The sequence below is a fragment of the Scleropages formosus genome, chromosome 18, assembly GCF_900964775.1.
Source record: "Scleropages formosus chromosome 18, fSclFor1.1, whole genome shotgun sequence".
NCBI lineage: Eukaryota > Metazoa > Chordata > Actinopteri > Osteoglossiformes > Osteoglossidae > Scleropages > Scleropages formosus.
In genome coordinates this window covers 935,362-957,167 of record NC_041823.1, presented here as the reverse complement: position 1 = coordinate 957,167, position 21,806 = coordinate 935,362, and the positions used below count along the sequence as shown (strand labels likewise).

At 50.2% G+C, this 21,806-nt stretch overlaps 2 protein-coding genes across 7 annotated transcripts; one reads left to right on the top strand and one right to left on the bottom strand.

Moving 5' to 3' along the window:
• The first annotated feature begins 69 nt into the window (after positions 1-69).
• Positions 70-14,419, top strand: cmtm6 (CKLF-like MARVEL transmembrane domain containing 6). Of its 4 annotated transcripts, none has more exons than XM_018734585.2 (5): positions 70-758; positions 1,550-1,688; positions 10,417-10,593; positions 11,751-11,849; positions 12,222-14,419. In XM_018734585.2, the coding sequence occupies exons 2-5, from the start codon at positions 1,563-1,565 to the stop codon at positions 12,378-12,380; spliced, it is 561 nt and encodes a 186-aa protein (XP_018590101.1). In that variant the 5' UTR covers positions 70-758; positions 1,550-1,562; the 3' UTR covers positions 12,381-14,419. The 4 variants fall into 4 exon arrangements, with proteins under 4 accessions (XP_018590101.1, XP_018590100.1, XP_018590097.1 ...); XM_018734584.2 differs by having other exon boundaries at positions 730-758; positions 1,553-1,688; XM_018734581.2 differs by lacking the exon at positions 70-758 and adding an exon at positions 878-1,246.
• A 1,729-nt stretch (positions 14,420-16,148) lies between these two features.
• cmtm7 (CKLF-like MARVEL transmembrane domain containing 7) lies at positions 16,149-20,165 on the bottom strand. Of its 3 annotated transcripts, XR_001965242.2 has the most exons (6): positions 20,015-20,165; positions 18,484-18,660; positions 17,783-17,881; positions 17,550-17,631; positions 16,856-17,004; positions 16,149-16,754 (listed from the first exon to the last, which is right to left on the bottom strand). XR_001965242.2 is itself a non-coding variant. In XM_018734586.2 (5 exons), the coding sequence occupies exons 1-5, from the start codon at positions 20,084-20,086 to the stop codon at positions 16,738-16,740; spliced, it is 447 nt and encodes a 148-aa protein (XP_018590102.1). In that variant the 5' UTR covers positions 20,087-20,165; the 3' UTR covers positions 16,149-16,737. The 3 variants fall into 3 exon arrangements, 1 of the variants encoding a protein (XP_018590102.1); XR_001965243.2 differs by having other exon boundaries at positions 16,856-17,631; XM_018734586.2 differs by lacking the exon at positions 16,856-17,004.
• Between the last annotated feature and the right edge of the window lie 1,641 nt (positions 20,166-21,806).

Genomic DNA, 21,806 nt, shown 5'->3' with positions numbered 1-21,806 from the left:
TGAGTTTCTCCTGTTTGGGGGCCTGGAGGAGAAAGGGCTCCACAGTCACAGTGTCCTTATTAATATTAATAACAGGAGCAGTGAGTCTAGTTCTTCATGTAAACGATCACTGATCAGCTCAATGGTCAACCTGTAGCAGTTAGTCTGTGCTTCAATAAAATGCACCCCCGCCCCCAAAGGAGCCCCGTTCGACGCCCGTCAGCCCGAGTCGCTTTGCACACAAGTAACAAAGTAGCAGTTTTACTCATTAACGCAGCAAAAGTGATTCCCGCGAGCGACGGCGCCCCCTGGTGGCCGGAAGTAGCGCTTCCAGTAAAGGGGGGGAGAAAAAAAGAAAAATAAAGAGAGGAAGGAAAAAACACACAATAAAATATGTAAGAAGAGAGGGGAGCGAAAGACGTGTGTTGGAAAGGGGCGGCGACACGTAGGTGATGTGAAGGAAACCCCCAGCTGTGCGTGTGGACTGCGGTGTGTGTGTTGGCCGCCGGAAGGCAGAGAGAGAGAGAGAGAGAGAGACAGACAGACACACACAAAGACAGACGGAGAGAGAGAGAGGGCAGAGGCGCGGGCGGCAGAACAGTTTTAAGAAACGAGAGAGTAATAATACAGCACTAGTCAGTAGTGAGTAGTGTATAATATTCAGTCAGTGCGCAGAAACACACACAGGACTACAGGCGAAAGAAGGAGAGTGTGTGTGACTTGGAGGGTGTGTGTGCGCGCGAGGGGAGAGATCGCTGGACACGACACGACACGACACGGTGAGTGGAAATGACTCTTTGACCACAATGTTTCTGTGTCTCTCTTACCAAAAGGGTCACGCGGGCGGCGAAGCGCTGTACACGGTCACGGTGTGTGTTCGTTCGTTCGTTCGGAGAGACACTAGTGACTAGTCTACTAACTAGTCAGACTAGTCTCTGCTGCAGTACCGGCGGTGGCAGCGAGTGTCGAAAATCCCTGTTTTTTCGCTCTCAAGAATCGCCTCGATTTTCATAAACTAGAGGTTTTACTCTATTTAGCGTAAAGCGAAGTGTTGCTGGCGCGCTGTGGAGCGACGACACACACACACACACACACACACACACACTTTCGTTTTCCACTCGCAACAGATGGCGACGTGGGCGAAAACACTCCGACTGCAGAGGAAACCGAAACGGCTCTAACTTAAGTGGGTATAAAGTGGAGAAGAACACGTGTCGGAGGAGAAACATGGTGAAATGTGTGTAAAAAGGAGTGTAATAATGGAGAAGTAAGTAGTAGCTCGTGTAACACACCCACGGGGGGGTTGCGGTGTGATGATGATGATGATGATGATGGGAATAGAAACACAGAAGGTGAAATGAGTTCGAAAGCAGCACTGAGTGACACTTCCTGCTCCGCGCTGTTCGGTCCCATCAAAGTGCTACAAGTGTTACGTTCGTTGTACATCAAAGTGTTACATTGTACATCAAAGTGTGTATCTGCTGCAGTAGCGCTCCGAGTGTCTCTGGGGGTGTGTGTTCTCTGCACTCTGACCACTGTGTGTTCACTGTGCGTTTATTGTGCGTTCCAGCAGCTCCACCACCATGGCCGCCAACGAGCAGCAGGTGTACAACACAACCACCGTTGCGGAAACCAAGAGGCCCGGATGGTTTGTGGTGCCAACGAGCGTTCTGAGCAAACCTCGCTTTGTCCTGAAAGTGGCCGAAGTGGTGAGTGTGCATCGTGCGCGTCGTCTCCGGCGTCCCCGCGAGGAGGAGTTACCTCGGTGCACGTTCACCTTCGCTCGCTTTGCGGGGCGAAGCGTGGTACGCCCCGGGCCCGGAGTAAACGAGAGGCCGCTTCGCAGAGCGGTTAAACGGCGACACGTGATCATTTCCAGCAGTGTGTTTGTGCAGCGGCTCCGCCGTTTTTACCACACGCGGTACTCTAGCGTGACCCAGCTGTGTAAGTGGGTGAAGTAATTGTAAAAGTACCTTAACGCTACTGCGAGTCGCTTTGGAGAAACTCATCGGCTCAACGAAGAAATGTAGTCGGCGAAGTGCCGGGGGATTCGGCCGCTCCCGGGAAGGGACGGAGCTGGTCGTACCGCGTCGGAGCTACGCTTTGAGCTTCGGATCCCTCGTGAGCGGAAGCGCCGCGCGGTTCCGAAGGTGCCGGGCTGCAGATCCCTCGAACCCGATAGAGGAGGAGGCCGAGTTACCTCCTGCACCCCCGTTTTTGACATGAACTGCAAGCAGGTGGGACCACATTGGTTCAGGTGGGGGGGCAGGGCTTAAATGTGCTTTACTGCATTCGTACGTACACGCTTGTACGCGCCGAACGTGTTTTCGTCCGAGGCTCATCACCCACACGGTTCTTTTCCACATTTTCCTGTGTTCTGCATAACGAACGTAGCGGTAAAGCGCAGCATTTCTCAAAGGCGTAGTATGAGCTCTGTTACTGCAGAACCCTCCACGTTTGTGTCTGTGACCGAACAGCAGATTTACCGTGGTCAAGGCAGGGAGGAGAGCTATTTAGTTTACTTTGTTGGTTATATCTCCCTGAGCAGCATGTCCTCTGTCACTTTGTGGAAATTGCGTCACCGAATCGATGGGAAGTAGCCCTATCAATATGGTACGTTGATTTTCGTAGCACGTTTCTTAGTTTATCTGACGCTTTTTTCCAAAGCAACTTACAATGTTAAGGTTACAATTATTTACCCATTTATACAGCTGGGTGATTTTTACTGGAGCAATTTTAGGGTGAGTACTTCAATCAAGGGTAGTACAGCTGGAGGTGGGAGTCGAACCCGCGACCTTGGGGTCCAAAGGCAGTAGCTCTAACTATAAATATCACGCAGAGTAAATGTAGTTTAAGCTACGAACATGCTGACCATCGTCTGAAATATTTAAGAAATAAAGCACAGTTTGTTGCTTATTGCAAACACCTTTTCCTTTATTATACGATGTAACAATGAGCTCCTTCAGAAAGAAGCATCTCGGGTGGTAGGAGGAGGAGATGAGCTGTACTTTCCTGTGTCTTTTCACTGGTGCAGGTCCCACTTGATGGGTTTTCAACAAAGCACTTGGTCAGTTTGCCCACTGCCGCTGCTGACTGCATGAAGAATGTGAAACGTGGTAAATTGGGGAGGCTGCTGTTTGTCAGTCTTTAAAGTGTCATTGTTAGGATATATGTGTGTGTGTTAGTGGAGGACTACCTGAGAAGACTTGAACGTCGTTATCTTTGAGTTGGTATGAAAAACTTGGTGTGTGTCCCAGTGTTTATCTCCACACACACACACAAAAATCCTGCTGAACGCTGTAAGAGCTGTGCTGGAACGGGAAGCGACCTGCAGGCCTTTGCCGAGGGGGGGGGCTCTGAACCCGTCTGCGTGCAAACACTGTATGAGGGCAAGTGAACGCACCGTGTCTGGGCTCCTCCCCTCGTGTTTTTTGTTAGGACAGCTTGAACCGGATCGACGGGTTTTTCGGGGGTGTCTCTGAAGAGTCCCTAACCTGGGCACTTAACTGTCGCCTTTACTTTGCAAAGTGTGCGAAGAGAGAGCGGGCGCTTTGTCCCCCCGTGGGTGTCCGCCGGGGCCGCTCCTGAGCGCGTTTCCATCGCCGTTTGCTTTCCGAATTGAGGCCTTACGTTGTTTATTGTTGCCGCTCCTACTAGTTGAGCAGTTCGCTCTAGTGAAACTGCGCTCGCAGCTCAGCGTCCAGAGGACGCCGTCTTTCCCGTGTCCTGCGCCGTGACCGTGGACACCCGTGCCGCAAATTCCCCGCTCGCGGCCGCTCGCCCGCGAGTCCTGCCTACGGCGTGTGGCGTATCGTCAGGTGGCCCGTTGACGGCGTGACCTTCGTCCCGCGGCCGTTTGGGGTTTTCCTGTGTGGTTATACCTCGGTGTACCTGCAGCCTGTGAACCTGCGTGCGCGTTTGGCTGAGAAAACTGCTAAGTAAATATGGAAATGTTGTTGCTGCGCTGCTGCTACTTTTACTGCATTTATTTCCAGGCTACAGGGAAGTAGAAATGGTCCTTTCAGCATGACTGGAGCCCAAAAGAGAAGCACTGCAGGCATTTAGCAAACAGTGGCTGGAAAATTGTTTGCATGTAATTTTATTTTGTGTCGGGTGGCTGACCAAAAACGCGTCTGACTCCTGAACTGAACTAACCCCCCCCCCGGCCCACAGTCAGCTGGGGATGTCTTGAGGATGGGCTTCTTCAGGGTGGTGCAGATGGTGCTTCCTCTTCCCAGGTCCTGGAGTAGCCGTGTGTGTGTGTGTGTGTCTGTTTCTCCAACGTGACTTAGTTATTTACCCATTTACACAGCTGGGTAATTCTACCGGAGTAATTTAGGGTCAGTACCTTGTTGCTCAGGGGTCCTGCGGCGAGAATCGATCCAGTGACCTTTTGGTCCAAAGGCAGCAGCTCTAAGCACTACGCTACCAGCCGCCCATAAACTGAGCCGATGTGTTAATTTACCCTCAAGGATTAATAACTTGCTGTAAGGTTTCAATGTCTGAAACGGCATTTGTGTCGTCAGTGTGAGGAACGTAGAAGAAAACGTTCCGCTAATGAAGTTTTGATCTTATTGAACCATCTCTGGAATTTGTGCTTGGTCAAGGTACTTACCCAGTAGTGATACAGCGAAAATGACTAATATAAATGGGTAAATCTCTGTAAGTAGCTTAGAGTACAAACCTAACGCAAAAAAAAAAAAAAAAACTTGTGATGTACAATTGTAAAATGTAAATTTAAAATTAAAAAAAAAAAAAAACTCTCTCTTTCACTTGCTGAATATTTATGGTTTTGATAACTTTCTTGTATTGAAGCCAATGAACCGGTGAATTGGCACAGCCAGGGTACGATGGAGGGGGTGCAGTGGGTTGGACCGGGTCCTGCTCTCCGGTGGGTCTGGGGTTCAAGTCCCGCTTGAGGTACCTTGCGGCGGACTGGCGTCCCGTCCTGGGTGTGTCCTCTCCCCCTCTGGCCTTACGCCTTGTGTTGCCAGGTTAGGCTCCGGCTCCCCGCAACCCCGTATGGGACAAGCGGTTTCAGATGGTGTGTGTGTGTGTGTGTGTGTGTGTGTGTGTGTGTTGGCGGAGGATTCTCGGAATATTAGCAGGTGAAAAGGGGAAGTGATGGATGAGTAACACAGACACCTGGACCAGCAGCTTTCGTTCGAGTGGAGAGCTCCAGCGGTTACAGTTCAGCCAAAATTTGGGTGATGAAAGTCATCGCTTGTTGCTGAAAGTCCAGGACAGAAAAGTATTAAAATATGACACATTTCTCCATGAGACCAGAAATTGTCCACTTTGGTCCTGGAGATTCATTCTCTGCTGGGTTTTGGTATAACTGCTCACTTAATTCCATAGATGATGGGATTTGTTTGTTTGTTTGTTTGTTTGCTTAAATAAACCCTCATGGGCATAATTTTGAGCTGGACTCAGGATGTTGTGAATGAAGGAGACGGAGAACATGAACTCCCCCACTTTGCACTGGGGGGGGGGGGGGGGGACTTGGACTCGGACTCGTGAGGCTGCTCTGCGCTTCTGAGGGCAAACTTTCATTTATTTAGTAGTATTATTTTTACATCAGTGACCGCTTTACGAGTGAACATCGCCTTGCATTTCAGGTGTGAAACAGCTTCTCGCCGGAATCTGGCCCGAGTGGGGAAAAACCTCACGGCCGCTCAGGTGTTCCCAGAATTCCCCGAATTTCACACTCGCTGATGCTGAAATGTTTCTCGCGTCCAAAGGTGCAGTTTTTGTGCAAATGCTGTCCAAAAAGGAGACCAGGCTGAGCTGCTTTGGTTTTGTTTACTGGTTAATTTTTACCAAAACAGCAGTAGCGAAGTATTTTATATTATTATGGTGTCACAATAACTTGTTTTCCTCATGTTGTCCAGGAGCTGCAACTTGTCCGATTTCTGCAAAGTCGATCGTGATGCATTTGGGCGAGCTGGAGATCTCGCTGAAAGGTGGAATGTGTTGCGCTTCAGAAAGGGGCTTCTCTCCGTTTCCCAGTGACCGCGGTACTTTACCCTGAAGGCTTCAGGGGACATGTGTTCACAGTGAAGGGTTTAAGGAAGGAAAGTTGTTTCCCTTTGCTCTTCGGGGGAGCAAAGCACTGTGTGATTTGGCCATGCAAGAGTTCCCCGTCCCAGGAGCTGTGGTGTCCTGTACACACACACACACACGTCGTGTCCCGTGACAACCAGATATTTTACACGATCCAGAATTTATACAACCTCAAGCACCAGTGGCAGGAGTGTGCAGCTGCTGATACTGAACACCACCCCTCAGCCACACGGGGAAGGGTGTGTGTGTGTGTGTGTGTGTGTGTGTGTGTGTGTGTGTTTGGACATGAGGCCTGATGGGGAGCGACAGTCTGGCATTTAGTTTTGATCAGGTGACCTTACAGACACTTTCCGGTGGTGAAAGACGAGCCTTTTTAACATCTGAACTTCCATGAAAAGCTCTACGAGTACAGAGATCCTCCAGAGCGATGAAGGCGCCACGCTAATAGTTCTTTTAATACGCATTTAATTTCATCCCATGCATCTGCATCATTAGATTTTTATTAAACCCCCCAGTGACCTAACCGGAGTCAGGCGTCACTAATGCTTTTTGCAGCAAATGTAGTTTTTCCAAGTTAGAGACACATCTGTAAAAGGGAAAAGGTGTGTGTGTGTGTGTGTGTGTGTGTGTGTGTGTGTGTGTGTGTGTGTGTGGAGGGGGGGTGTATGGCTGTCAGGTATGGTTTTTTTCCCTATAATTTTTGGCAGTATGTGAGTCTGTGTGTGTATGTGTGAGACTTTTCTTAAAGTCTGCAAGTAAATCAGCTTTTCTTTATAGATACTTCAAAATATGCTGGTTTATCATACGTAAAACTGTGTGTGTGTGTGAGAGAGAGAGAGACATGAACTGGTGTTCAGTCCAGGCAGTACCCTGTGATAGTTTGACACCATGAGAGTCGCCCCAAGCTCAGAGTTCTGTTCCCTGTGCTCCGCTGTGGACGTTGGGCTCGTCTGCGACTCCATTCTGCTTCTTGGTTTCCGCCGTCTGCCCTGCGCTCGGGTGCGAGGAGCCCGAAAGGCCCGTGGTCATACTGTAAAAAATAGGGTACGGTACTAGTAATGCAGTCGTAGTGTTGGACCTGCAAGTCGGGAGTGAAATGGACCCCTAAAGGAGCTGACGGCCCAAAGGGGCCTTACAGAACACTGTTGGATCGCTCTGGGCCCGGGGCATCGGTGCGCGCGCGCGCACAATCTCTCTCTCTCTCTCTCTCTCTCTCTCTCTCTCTCTCTCTCTCTCTCTCTCTCTCTCTCTCTCTCTCTCTCTCTCTCTCTCTCTCTCTCTCTCTCTCTCTGTGTGACCTTCAGCAACCTTGTTTTCTCACCCCAATGAACAATTCTTCCCTCCAAAGTTAAATGTTAACCATCAAAACTCTCCTGTGAATCACTAATTGTGCCCCCCCACCTTCCACCTGCCCCCTGGGCGTCTCTCTTAATCGTATTTGAGGTCCCGCAGCTTCTCTGAACTGCTGCATTGTTTGCGTGGACAAGAGGGGTTATGTCCATGTGGTCAGTTTCCTCTTCATCTCTGGTGCCGTTTGGCAGCCTTGGGTCCGAGACGCGACCTTCGGTGACCTTGTGTTCGCCGTGCCGGGGACAGTCGTGACTTTAATTACGACCGTACGAGCAAACCAAAGGGCGGCTCCGGCGTTAAGGTCTTCTGACCGCAGGCGGTCGTCACGAGGCGGTGCACAGCTGCTGGAAGGCTATGGGTTCAAATAGGTCAGCGTCGCCGCTGCGAACGAGTCGCCTCCGCCCTGCGTGCCCGCTCTGAAGGTCCGGTGATGTCCCGGAGTTTCCGTGTTCCGTCTGCCGTGCCGTCCTGTCCGTTCGTGGGATGGTTTCTCCCGAAGATCGACGTCCTGCTTTCGCTGCTTCTGCGTGCTTAGTGTCTGGGAGCTGCTGGACAGTGACGCAGCGCAGAAGGTGTGGCATCGCGTACGACGCCGCAGTATGCGCCGCAGGTTACGGCTTGTCTCTCGGGTCTGCCGCGGTGGCGCGGGCCCTGAGCCGGAGCTGGGCGGAGCCGCTTCTGGACGTACGCGCTGGGCCGACACGGGGGGAGTAAGGCGTTCCGTGTTCGCTCGGCCCTCGGGTGGGCGGAACCAGGTACAAAAGTCCGCTTGGGCTGGAGATGGGCGGAGCTTGTCGGGCTGATCCCTGAAAGCCATGGAAAGTCCCAGTGCTGCCGGCTGGCGTGGCCTTCGCACCCCTGTCGGCTCCGGCCTCCTCACTCATTAACTAGGAGTGAAAACAACACACTGAGCAGAAGTGTGTGTGTGTGTGTGTGTGTGTGTGTGTGGGTTTTTTTTTTAATTGAAAAGGTTACTGCCCCACATTTACCACCACAACCTGTTATGTGCTTTAATATCTTTGTTGAGCACATTTATCACATAATGCAGCACAACTTACTTTTATTTCTCTCTGATCCATCGATAGCAGTGGATGTTTGTTCAGAGTTTCTTGGGACTTGAACCTGCAGCATCCTCAGTCGGAGGTCCGCTTTTTAAAGCCTCGAACCGTCCGCTCCGTGGTCTCTGCTCCCTGCCGGGAGAGTAGCGCAGGAGCTGCCCGGTCGCTGGTCCTTCGCAGTGTTTTACCACGCTCCTTACACCGCATCGCACGTGTGGAGAAGGGAGGTGCGGTGCGCTGTCGTCCTACAGTGGGTGGTCTGCTCTCTTCGTTGTTCACGGTACTGAGACCACAGTAGCAGTTTGATACGACTGTTGCTCGGAACTGAACTCTCTCTCTCTCACACACACACACACACACACAACCCAGCCAAGGCCCACGATTACGCAGGTTCCCAGACAGGCCTGTACTTCCTCAATCCTGTTTCCCTTGTGATGAACACACACTTTGTCTTCTCTCTCAAACTGCTATATTTTATCTTTATCACACACACACACGTGGGTTTCTCCAGGGAAAGAGCTTTATTTGCACAACGTGGTATTTTACGGATGGGTGGCGCCGACGTCACCGGCCGTCTCTGGGGTGCTTACGCTTTTTCCGGAAGGTGGGGAACGTGGCGGCCGCACGTAGCCTCGCTCTCTTTTCTGCCCAGCGCTCAACAGGTTAAGACACTGAGATTTTTCAACAGCCTTTATTCTGATGATTACATTTTTGCAGCAGGGTATTCGCTACATTTACTGTATATTAGAGCAAAGTGTTTGAGTCTTTATTTCCCTCGAGTCAGTTGGAGCGTTAGGTTTGTGCGCTAAGCTACGGGTCTCGATTTCTACATCAGTGTAATTAACCAGGATCAGCGGTAGTACGGTAGCTCCTTGGATCGCAAGGTGACCGCCGTGACCCCGACGTTCCGCTCTTCCTACCGAACCCCTCTTGTCCACGCGGTGGAAATGAGACCGAGGAGCAGAACGTGGTAAATTCGCGGTGTGTCTCAGCCCGGAGGCTCTTCGGCGGAAACTCCCAGTTTCCACGAATGTGTGAATAACCTTCGCGTGACTTCAGCTCTGATCACGCAACTGTCCCGATGAGCAGAATGAACACATGGGCCTTCTGTCCTTCCTGGGCTCCGCTTTGCGAGGGACGAGCCGTAGAGCTTCCGCGTGTCCCGAACGTCCGTCTTTACTGGGGAAACTTGGAGACGCGGTTAATTACTGTGGTCGGGGGGTTGGGCAGCTCTGCGTTAGTCTCCGGGCTTCAGCGTAAGGCCTAAAACGCGGTGGTATTCTGGTTTTACCCCATGATGACGTGTGCCATGGTAAGTAACGCTACAGGGGGTGTGTAAGCTGTGTTTTTGTGTCAGACGCGTTTTCCCTGATGGGTTGAACCTGCTGCTGTGCTGGAGAGTGGTGCAGCCCTCCTTCAAGCAATGTTTTTGCCCTTCTTTGTTTCCTGTCCTCACTGCGTCTCCACGGAACCATTTGTGTGGCATTAAGTGAGAGTAAAGACACGGTGAAAACACACACATTTTCAGAACCGCTTGTCCCATACGGGGTCACGGGGAACCGGAGCCTACCCGGTAACGCAGGGCGCAAGGCCGGAGGGGGAGGGGACACACCCAGGACATTTTTTTTTTAAATAAAAACACAGTATATGTAAGATACGCTGGATACTTTGTTCAGCAGATTCCTTGTGTGGACTGAGTCACAAGTTTGTGGTCACAAGCTCTGTTCTGTGACTTACACTGACACATTGTTACACTGGTACACTTACATTGGTGCTCCACCGGTGAAGCAGTTTGGTTAATCGGTGTCGCCCTCTGCTGGACACGCGGTGCGTCGCATGATTTCGGAGACGGCGCCTGAGCCTCCTGCGTTTATGGATTATCTTAAGCGCTCTGCCGCCCGCTGGCCGTGCGCATAGCACTTCTGCCCGGTGTTCCCTTGTAACCTGGTGCGTTCCCCTCCTACAGCTACTGTCGTTCGTGGCCTTTATCCTGGAGGAGGTGGTGTCCAACTGCACGTCCTGCACCCCGCTCTACGTCTTTGAGTTCTTCAGCTGCACGGCCTTCCTCTTCACCACCCTGTTGCTCGTGCTCCTGGCCACCACTCTTCACCAGAAAGTGGGGATCACCTGCTGGCCCACCTTGGTGAGTCTGGCGTGAGCGGTAACGCTGGCGGTGGTGGTGATGGTGATGATGATGAAGGACCAGCGCGTCGCCCTCTGCGACGCTTTGCCCGTGAGACGGTAGTGAGTGCAATTAAACTAACAGCCTCACGGGGCCCCAGGACATGCACTCTTAACCCGAAGTGTTAAGTTCGAACCCCATTCCATGCTCCTGCGTGCAGTAGCCTCACTTGTGGTACTTGGCTGAATTCGTGCAGTGCAGCACATTTTCATTATGTTTTTATTATTGATATTATGCATTTTTCAGAATTTTCCGGAAAATTTTAAAATCAGCATAGGGTTACACAAGTGACACTTTATGTCAATATTTGAAGTAATGTATTTGTTTAAATGCAATAAATTATGAATTCAGATTTTTTCAGGAGATGTCATGAATGCTGCCCCATCCTCCAACATGAGATCAGTTAATTTATTAAACCAGAAGTGTTAAAAAAAAAAAAAAGTAATTTTCAGGCATATAACTTAATACAAAATTTATTTTTTCGTGTACAGAAGTGGAAGGAATCATTGTTTTCCTTGCACCAGACACCTCTCTCATTAACATCATTAAGATTGAGTTTTAAAAAAAAAAAAAAAATTGTGTGTGTGATACTTTAGAATGAGCAGTTTGCTGCATGGGCTCACTAATGGTTAAGGTCCAGTGTTATAGTGCTGTACATTTACTTTATTTATCAGTCCCTTTTGTCCAAAGCGACTTCCAATGAACTCTATGTAGTGTTATCAGCCCACACACCTTATTCACTGCGGTGACTTACACTGCTAGATACACTGTTTACACTGGGTCACTCATCCATACATCAGTGGAACACACACACACAATCTGTCACTCGCACGCTATGGGGGAACGAACAGCATGTCTTTGGAGTGTGGGAGGAAACCCATACAGAGACGAGGAGAACATGCAGACTCCACACAGGCCGAGCGGGGATCGAACCCACGTCCTCTCGCACCACCCAGACACCGTGAGACAGCAGTGCTGCTCGCCGTACCACGGTGCTGCCCACAGCCTACAGTGTGTGCAGCGCAGGGTTACATGGTGATGAAGATGGTGATGATTCTGATCGCGTGGCTTCATGTCACGTTCCTCTCCGGGTCGTGTTAAACTCTTTATCTCCACAGGACCTGTGTTACACATTAGCCATTGGCGTCCTCTTCCTTATCGCCTCCGTCGTCTTCAGCGCAGACAACGGGGGGTCTCAGCTGGAGGGGGCTGCTGTGGTACGTTCTCTTCCTTCTCGAGAGTCCGCTTGATCCTCGTTGCGGAACCACTTGTAACTTGTTGGCTTTCATGTCTCTGTACTTTATGCCCTTAAAATGCTGCTGCTCATCAGTACACGTGGTGAGCTCTGGATGGAAGAGTTACCTTATTTATTACTTTATTTACATGGTTCTACACTTTGTTTTGTTTGACTATAAGATGAGTCTGACCCAAAGCGGCTGGCTTGGTCTACGTTAAGGGTACATTAACAGTTGCCCGCTCTGGGACTTGAACCGACAACCTGTCAGGTTTGCGCAGCTCCTCGTGCTGCACCTTCATGTGAGCTGAACAAAGGGGATTGAGACGCTCGGTCCTCTTCTTCCATCCTTTAGGTCTTTGGTTTCCTGGCTTCCTTTGCGTTTTTGGTGGACGCCGGGATCTTTGTGAAGACATCCGGCTTGCCGTGTCGCTCGGGGCCCCGTCCGGCCCCCGACGGGCCCCAGCACCGGGCCCCCGAGGTGGAGAAGCTCAACGCCAATGGCACGGAGTAACCCGGCAGGGCTCTATTGCAGCGATCGTCATTTCCCTCGTACCGAATCATATCATCCCACATCCCGCCTTCCTCCTTTTTCGGTTTAACTTAGGTACTTGACAGATATCAAGGGGACGAGCAGAGGATTCCGTGGGCCCTCAGTCGGAGCGTAGGGAGCTTTCAGGAGGACGTTCCAGCATCGCTGTGAGACGGCGTCCTCTCGAGTGTTCTCCTCCTCCGCAAACGTTTAGCGTCCCCTTTCTACCCTTTTTTTTTACATAAAAACCACCAGCAAGCATTGTTCAGACTGCTGTTTTAAGAGAATGTTAAATATATTTTATCTGAAATACAGATTAATTTGGATGGTGCCTTTGCACAGGAAAAGTGTAACTTATTACGAATAAATGTTGTTAAAACGGTTCAGGACAATCCAGCTTAAAGGTTATGCAATTTTTTTTTCCTTTCTCCAAACAATATTTTTAATGTAGTTCTTCACTGTGTAAATCAGGTGTTTCTCAGTTTTAACACCCAAAGACATTTGTTCACATTCAGACTTTTGCACTTTCATGTCAGGTTCGGCTGTTTCTAATATCTGTCCTTAAAGGAAGCGACCTGAAGTGCCTGGGCCTGTTGGCGTCTCCCACAAGTGTGTGTGTGTGTGTGTGTGTGTGTACGTACTGTAGCAATGCCTCTCCAACAGAAAGTATAACCAGCCTCTACCTACAGCCATGTCTTAAATAACTGCTCGGTGTCTCCTGTTAGACAACCAGCCTGAACTGTGGGCCTCGAACCGGTGCTGTGGAGTCGGAGTCGGAAGCAATTGTTGGATTACTGGAGCGGGAGTCGGAGGTTCTGTGTAGCGACTCCACAGCCCTGCCTCGACCGGCTTGCTTTTCCAGGGTGTTTTTTTGTTTTAACTGACTGGGTTGATTGGTCTCATTTCTCATCCCTTTCTGTAAAGGCAGCTGGAATGAGACCCAGGTCCTCGAGTTGCGAAGCCCTGACGTACAGCACCGTAGTAAACTGTAGTCCAATTGTGAAGGAAGACGCTGCCCCCCGGGACTTAGTTTCCCTGGTTTTTACATCATTTTGTACTACAGCACATGTATGGTCTGAATATAACTTCTGAATATTTTATTTTTGCTCTTTTACACATTTTGTTAGTAAGAAATATAAACCAGTTTAATACCTTGAATCTGTGCTTTTTACAGAGTGAGCAGTGATACAGATTGTTTCCAGAAATTAAAGTAAAAATGAGAATAAAGCAGATGAATTGCAGTATGGGTGAGCTGAACACGAATACTGGTGATAACAGCTGGAATTTGGGGGTTTTAAAAACCTGCTGTAAAACTGTCAAATCACAACCTGCCTGATGTGTGTGTGTGTGTGTGTGTGTGTGTGTGTGAGTGAGTGAGTGAGAGAGAGAGAGAGATTTCTGCATCGGAAGCAGTCCTACTTTTTTTATTAATCCTGCAAAGGTTTCATTTTAATCATTTTGTATACATATTAAAACGTACTTGTATCTTTTTGATATTTACACTGCGAGGTTCTACCTGTTGTCCTCCTGTTTTCCAAATGCTGACTTGTGTACGTTAGATGTGTGGAAACTGCTTTTAGTGATGTAAGAAAATAACTGATCAATTCATACTTTAATCAACAGTTAATATGTAATTTTTAATGTGATAAACATTTTTGTAAACCCTTAGGCAGAAGCTCATTGGGGGCAGGACAGATGTTCAGTTGCTGTGGCCTCGTGCAAAACCGCTTTGTCCTGCGGCAGCTGTTCATTGGGGTTTTTCATACTGTAATATTGATTCAAAAAGAAAATTGTAAATATAGCTTAATGGCACGCGGGCAGCAGCTGGACGCTCGTCCACGAGGATGTTTCTCTCCTCCTCTCCCCAACTGTCTGTTCTCGTGTCGACACGGTGGCGATGGGACCGTGTTCCGGTCGCCGGTGTCCAACTAGAACCCAGAGCCTGGGCTGGCGTTTATTTTTTTGCATCTTTGCCCACTAATTCTGCTGTAACTGAAGCCACAATTTAATAAAATGAGTAATTTTACAACATTAAATGTCTGTAGTGTCTGTCTGGAGGGGTTAGCGGTACATGTGGCCTCCCGCTCTTGTTGTCGCACACATTCAAGTTCTCGCTGTCCTGCCTTCAGCGCTCAGCTCTTTCACAGCAACACGTCACCTTCACTGCTGCGCTCCTTGCCACAAAAGACCTGCATTCTACCACCGTGCATGTTGTTACATCATTTATCACACTTTACTCCAGAGCAACTTCCACTGAACTCTATGTAGTGTTATCAGCCCACAGACCTTATTCACCCCAGTGACTCACGCTGACAGATACACTACTTACAATGAGTCACTCATCCATACATCAGTGGAGCACACACACTCTCTGGAGGAACCTGAACAGCATGTCTTTGGACTGTGGGAGGAAACCAGAGCACCCAGAGGAAACCCACGCAGACTCGGGGAGAGCATGCAAACTCCACGCGGACTGAGTGGGAATCGAACCCACATCCTCTCGCACCACCCGGGTGCTGTGAGACAGCAGCTCTACTTGCGGTGCTGTGGCATACAGTCACACTTCTTTGATTTAAATAAATATATAAAGACATCACTTCCAGGGTTAAGTTCTGGAGCACCACAAGCCTACATTTCAAAGTAGGTTCAGAAAACTGCTAAGTAGTCCAATTCGACAAGTACCTTTGAGAAGTTTGCTTTACATACCGCGGCTGAACACCAGATGTCAGCATCGCCGAAGAAGCGCTCCCGCTTCGTCCTGCCCGTCAAATAAATTCTCTCGCCCTATTTTACAAAGAGGGCGTTTAGATTCCCACCACGAGGAGAAAACGGCACACGGCAGGTGATCCACGTGATGCCGTTGCCGTTCTCCGCACATCCAACGGCTGCGAGGCTCTCGGACGGTTTTCCTCCCCCGCTTCCAAAAAACAGGCCTCTGCTTCCTGTCCAGCGGAGCCCAGTTCCTTCCGGCAACGTTCGCTTCCCCTTACAGCTGAGAAGCGTCTCGGCTTTTCTCCTGCAGGGTTCTCGTACACACACTCCACTGTCACTTGTGTGTTTCTGCTCGTATGCGCAGCAGCACGTTTAAACACTATGGGCAATTACTGCACGGCTTAGTCTTCAGACCGTTTCCATGGTTGCACTTCCTGTGGGAAATGGGGACAGGCACCAAAGTGGGAAACTCGACGCCACCTTGGTGCCACTTGGACAGGGACGTAGCGAGGAATTCAAAAGTTAAAGTAATTCTCTTAACGGGCCCTCCGCACCTGTGGGTCCCTACAATCGTCAGCACAATTCACCCCTCTATCAATGGCCCTGCACTCGCGTCCCTTTCATCGACCCAACAACCCTCCGTCCAAACAGGCTGACACCCTGAGACGCCCCTGTGGAGGGAGGGACTCGCTCGCTGACTCACGTTTCCATCCCGGGCGAGTCTGTCCTCCCGCCCAGAGCTGGCATGGACCAGGCGCTCCTTCCGCACCTCCTTTTTTGCCACTCGATCCAGCAGAGGTGGAGACGTCTGTCCGAGCTGGACCTCTGGGGAGCGGACCCCCCTCCCAGTCCTCCCAGTCCACCCAGTGCACCCAGCTACGCGACTCTCACTCTCTGGAATCTCCTCTTTATCTGAGTCTCCCGGAGATGAAGGTTCAGACTCATGTTTTACCCCATGGGTGGGGGATGGGATGGATGTTTTTACTGTTTCACCGTTAACCTTAAAAAGCAGAACAAAAAAGCCCAAAGGACAGGAGGTCTGGTTCTGCCCTGCATGTGGACAGAGCAAATTAATTTTATTCGCTCACATTATTATTCTTTATAATGAGGATAACCGTTATAAAGAGGAAATCGGAATACGTTCAGGGGCTGAAAACATCCGTATTTCCAGAAAAAGTCACTTGATCGTAAGTGAAGTTGCTGTCGCTAAAAACGGGCCGTTGCGCTTCCTTCGTCGTGTTCGAAATTTCCGCAAGCAAAGAAAAGCCATTAGAGCAAAACCGCAATTCTTCACAATTCCATTAGTGTTTGTGTATTCGTGTAAAAATTAAAGCTTAAGACATCAGCAAAAGATACAAATGGAAGCAGCGATTCTTTCCTGCAGAAGCTCCATAATACATTGTCCTTTTCTGAAAGAACACGCGCACTGGGACTGGACAGGGAACGTCAAACACACCTATACGGTCCCAGTATGTAAACTGGCAGACCTGCAGGACATCAGTGTCCATCCCAGTAAGCGGAAGGACACTTGGCACAGATCCTGCTCTCCATGTGGCACTTGGGGACAACGGTGCTCTGAACGCGTCTCACGTCTTCAAACATGGAGGGCAGCAGGACCGCTGTGTCCCTATGAGATGGCAGCACCTGAAAAAGAGCCAGAGGGAGCGTGGTAAATTAACACTTTACACTCACATCGTTTCACACTGGCATTTATTAAAGCTGTTTAACCCTACACACCTACTCACCACGGCATCTGCACCTTGTCCTGAGGGCCTCACACTATGCTGCATTTACCGCTACCCTCAGAGATCGGTGGCTGGACGTCCCCTTGTCCATATCATTGTCATGTCTGCATTTGTATTCATACGTGTGACCCATGTTTACCGTGTGCCACCTGAAGCCGCACAGAGAAACTTTATTTGCGCTGTACACCTCTGTGAAATGGCAAAATGAAAATAAACCGAATGCCTTAAACCATAGAGAAAACGCGGGACTTTTTCACCGGACACTGAATACTGGACACTGGGACCCCTCAGGAGAGGTCAAAGAGAAGGCTGGTGACCAGTGGTGAGCAGCCATCAGTCCGGGTCACTCACCTGATACACGCACTGTCCTACTGCCCCGTTCGCACCTCATACAGGTGTTTCTCCGACTGCTAACCGCGATTCACACCAGAGATGCCCAAACCGGCGACCAGCTGTTCCCTCGCTACAACAGCGAGGGACCTAAATCTCAGACTAGCGCAACACACTTATTATTAATACGGAGACACTACATCAGTCTGGGACCCCGATGGAGTTCAGGCTCAGCCTGTCTCTGCTGCCACCAAGTTAAACCTCCAGTGCAGAAGGAAGGCAGTTTGGTTGCAGTTCCTGCCAGAACACACACAACAGCGGGGGTCCAAACAAAAAGCTGGAGGTGAACGGACGCGTCTCTCACTGGTTGGCTGGGAGCCGCAGGCGACCCTGTAGGAGCGGCACACGCTGATGGCGAGCAGGACGGTGGCGATGAAACCGAACACCTGCCGGAGAAGCGAGACGGCCGAGCTTCAGTTTCCTCTCAAAGGCCGATGATCGACGCCCCCCTACAGCTGTTGGAGGACCCAGAGACTAAAGACTCACCCTAGACGTACAAACTGTCCCAAGAGGAGGAGGAAAGGGAAGCGCACTCACCGATCCGGCTATGAGCGCGAAGATGCCTCTAGACTTCACCGCTGCCACAAGAGAGGCGATGAAGATGAGCAACATCCCCACGGCGTAGTGCAGGAACTCCTGGCAACGTTCACGTCGCAGAGAAGAGGAAGCCTTGTGAGCTGAGATCTTTGAATTTGCAGCACACAGTCAACAGCAGCTCGATAACCTCGGCCTTCTCAAGTCGTTATGAGCCTTCAGATTACTTCACATACGTGTTCCCTCATACACACACGCGTACACGTCCCTGGCCTTCCTTGACTTGACACACAGCCCTGTCTTACACAGCTCTTAGCTCTGTCTTGAGAGCACAAGGTATCTCCACAGCACACCAACCATCCAAACCGGTGACATGGTCACCGTTTGCCCTTAAATCCAATTGGCTCAGCGTGCGACACACTCCAGTGTTTCTTTTACTTAATACAGAGGAGTGTTTGTCCCACAGATGGTTAGGAAGGGTGGGAACGGGCTCGTCGTCGCGACTCCACTGTCCACGGAGCTCCGCTGTTCCCACTCTAGCAAGCCCAACAGAGACACCAAGACACCTAAAGTGTGCTCACATTTTCCCAGTAAAAACAACTTTCGCCACAGCAAAGTAGCTCCTGCAGCATACAGAATACTTCGCCCATTACCGTGGTAACGGGTCAAGAGCCGGTACCCGTCCCAACCCCGCTGCATCTCACCGTGAGCGCCCAGTTGATACACGGCATCTTGCTCTGGAGCCTGAAGATGTGCATGAAGAGGAAGATGAGGAACGTTACGAGGAACCACAGCGTGACCACCTGGAAGTAGCGGAATGCAGAGAAGTCCGTCCACCAGGAGGAGCAGTGCACACAGAGGAAGGCGATCAGCAGCGCCACCTGCAGGCAGGGTGCAGAGATAGCAGACGGCACATTCAGTTTGCGCGAGTTCCGAAGAGCGATGCCTGCACTGCGAGCGTATGGGGGCCGTTCTTCAAGAAGGACCGAATCCTCCATCCCTGACTCCGGACTCGCTGCAGGGACGGCAACGTCAAACACAGCCTCTACCGGGAGACCGCGTTTGGATTTAAACTAAGGTTTCTAAACTGTCTTGTTGAATTCCAGCTATCCATTCATTTTCATCAACCTGTTGTCCTGTTCAGGGTCGGGAGGGTGTGAAGCCTATCCTGGAATCATCGAGCGCAAGGCTGAGGGGGGTTGACCCTGGATGTGATGCAACGTTGAACACAAGCAGATCCCTGCATCATTTTAGTGTTTAAAGACCTATTTCACATACAGTTCAAGCTTTCAGTTCCGGTTGGCAGCTTTTCCTCTTTTCCACGTCAGCTATGAAAATCGGTGGGGAATCAAACTGTTTCTGCCTCTACTTGTGCTCTGAACTGGGTGTCAGGTTGACTTCTGCTTACCCTGGTAACCCTGGTGTCAGACATTCAGCATTTTTCACACTGACGTGTCACTGTATTGCAATCACTGCACTCTTTCCCATGTAGCAATGGGGGGGGGGGGGCACAGGGAGCTCACTGTGTTATACTGTATATACATGAAGGTTGTCATAGTAACTGTAGTCTATATTTATTCGTGACGCTAAACATTTTCTCACGGCAACTTACAACGTTAATGTTCTTACATTTATTTACCAATTTATACAGCTGGGTCATTTCACTGGAGAAATCTGGGGTAAATACCTTGCTCTAGGGTACTACAGCTGGAGGTGGGGATCAAACCTGCGACCTTTGGGTCCAAAGGCAGTAACTGTAATCTCTACGCTACCAGTTTGTAAACTTACTGTACCTCGTCATTCACTCACTTGTACAGCAGGGTAGTTTTATTGGAGCAGTAGGGTAAGTACCTTGCTCAAGCCGGGTACAACAGCTGTGATTCAAACCAGTTCGGAATTCCAGTAGCTCTAACCAGTAGACTAGCAGTTTCCCCAAATCCAACTTGTGTATGTTACGAGGTATAAAACAGTGTAACATTGTGGCCATTTCTCACAGCAGTTAGTTACTGGAATGTTCGGGGGAAATGAAACACCGGCGTTACATTGTGATTGTTACCGCCGCGAAAAAAAGCTCGACGACACGCACGCGCGCGCGCACACGCACACAAACCCACACACACACACACACACACACATCTCGCAGCTGGAGCCGAAACGCGAAGCGGCCGTTAAACGTTATCATGGATGGAGAGAAAGAGCGGTAAAGCAGCGTAAAGCAGGGTAAAAGCAGAGTACCGTCTGCGCGACGCTCAGCGAGCCCTCCGAGGAGCGCAGGAATCCAGGGTCCACGAGTCCGCTGGGGGCCATGGCAGGACAGGACAGGACAGGACCCCCCCCCCACTTCTCAAACACTTTTACACTCTTCACACAAAGAAACTGCACGGCCGAGGAGGACTGGAGCAGGAAGGAAGCGGGGTGGGGTGGGGGGTGGGGGGCGGGGGGGTGTTATGGAGAAACAGGAATCCGGGGCGGGTCTTACCCTGTTTACACTACAGTCACAGTGTGACAGTACGGCACTTTACACCGTTTACACGGCACTATTACACTATTTTTACTTTACAGCCAACAACCACAATGCACCGCTTACACTAAAATGTACTATAGTACTTTACACCATACAAAGCCATTTTCATTACTTTTACTTCACTTCCTTGCAGGGCGGTCTGTACTGAATACTGTGCCGTACCATTGACAGTACAGTACGTTACCCAGTTTACACTACTTGACTCCACATTCCGCTGTTTATATTGCACTACACTACTGTACTACTGTACTATAGTACATTGCATTATGTTTACATTTACACAACAGCACAACTAAAGATCTCGAGCTGAAAGCCACACCTGGCTGGCGCCATGGCTATGCAGTAAACAAGCACTGTGTCGCACCCTCATCGGACGGCGCATCGACAGCACCTGGAGCTCATCCCGGGGACGAGCATAAGGAAGCGTCCCAACAACCACACGGCGCGGAACCTCCTCGGAGCAGCTGCGGCGCCCGGTCTGTGTGCTTTTCAGATGGTCCTCGCAGTTCTGGTCGTGGCCCTTGCTTTCCGTTTCACTCGACCACGTTCCTGTATCATCCCCTTGGTGACGTTTGCTGTTCGCTCAACCTGTGCTGTGTCTGGAATTCACCTCTCCCTGCCCCTCTAGATTTGGTTGCTCCACGAATAAAATACAAGTCTACATTTGAGTACATCGCTTTGTTCGGTCCGTCGCCCGTGACGGGCGCCTGTTGCGTAGCTGCTGCTGTCGGCACCGATGGTCGTGCTTGGGAGGGTGAAAGAAGGACAAAACCGGGCCCTGTGTTCTCATCTCCTGGGCTCTGCGAAAAGCTTCTTCCTGACTTGCTTCCCACATTCATGTTGAGTCAGAGCACAGAAACTCGTTCAAAGCTTGAAGAATGGCAGCCAAGTCCTTCACATACTCCCCTAGACAAACATCCCAAGACATCGTTTCAGTTCTGTAATGTTTGTGGGGGAGTCCAGGGTAATGACTGCCCGAACTTCGTCCTTTGAAGGACTAATTCCTTCCCCTGTGACGCAGTGACCAAGGAAATCCAGACTCGACTAATTACGCACCGACGCTTATTCAGCTTGAGCTGAGAGTCCTTTATATTGCCAGTTGCCTGGCTTAACCTTGCATTATGTTGCTCCTTTGTCTTTCCCAAGACCAGGATATCATCCATATGGAGAAGTACTCCTTCATGATCTCTGAGTAGGTAACGCATAACATGCTGGAACATCTCTGGGGCACTGAAGATCCAGAAAGGCAATCTTCTAAAATGATAACTTCCAAAAGGAGGCCTTTCCCGTTGGACCTACTGCACCACACCTACTGCATCATGCTCCATCTGCATGTGTTTCATGTCATCTACAGTCTTGTTTGGTAGCTGCTCTGTCAATTGCATTTTAACAGCCGCCACCTGACGTGCAACCATAGTTAGACAGCAGCAAGAGTCCAATCACCTTTCAGCTGTAATCCACACACACAACGTGTACAACGGCTTTTCCCGAGCAGGGTTGCAG

Coding starts and splice junctions, on each gene's coding strand:
- cmtm7 (XM_018734586.2), bottom strand. CDS start 20,086: ATGGCCCCCAGCGGACTCGTGGACCCTGGATTCCTGCGCTCCTCGGAG. Junction 18,661..20,014: donor CGCTGAGCGTCGCGCAGACG/GTACTCTGCTTT, acceptor CCCTGCCTGCAG/GTGGCGCTGCTGATCGCCTT. Junction 17,882..18,483: donor GTATCAACTGGGCGCTCACG/GTGAGATGCAGC, acceptor GAACGTTGCCAG/GAGTTCCTGCACTACGCCGT.
- cmtm6 (XM_018734580.2), top strand. CDS start 8,885: ATGAACACACACTTTGTCTTCTCTCTCAAACTGCTATATTTTATCTTT. Junction 9,113..10,416: donor TTCTGCCCAGCGCTCAACAG/GTTAAGACACTG, acceptor CCCCTCCTACAG/CTACTGTCGTTCGTGGCCTT. Junction 11,850..12,221: donor AGCTGGAGGGGGCTGCTGTG/GTACGTTCTCTT, acceptor TCCATCCTTTAG/GTCTTTGGTTTCCTGGCTTC.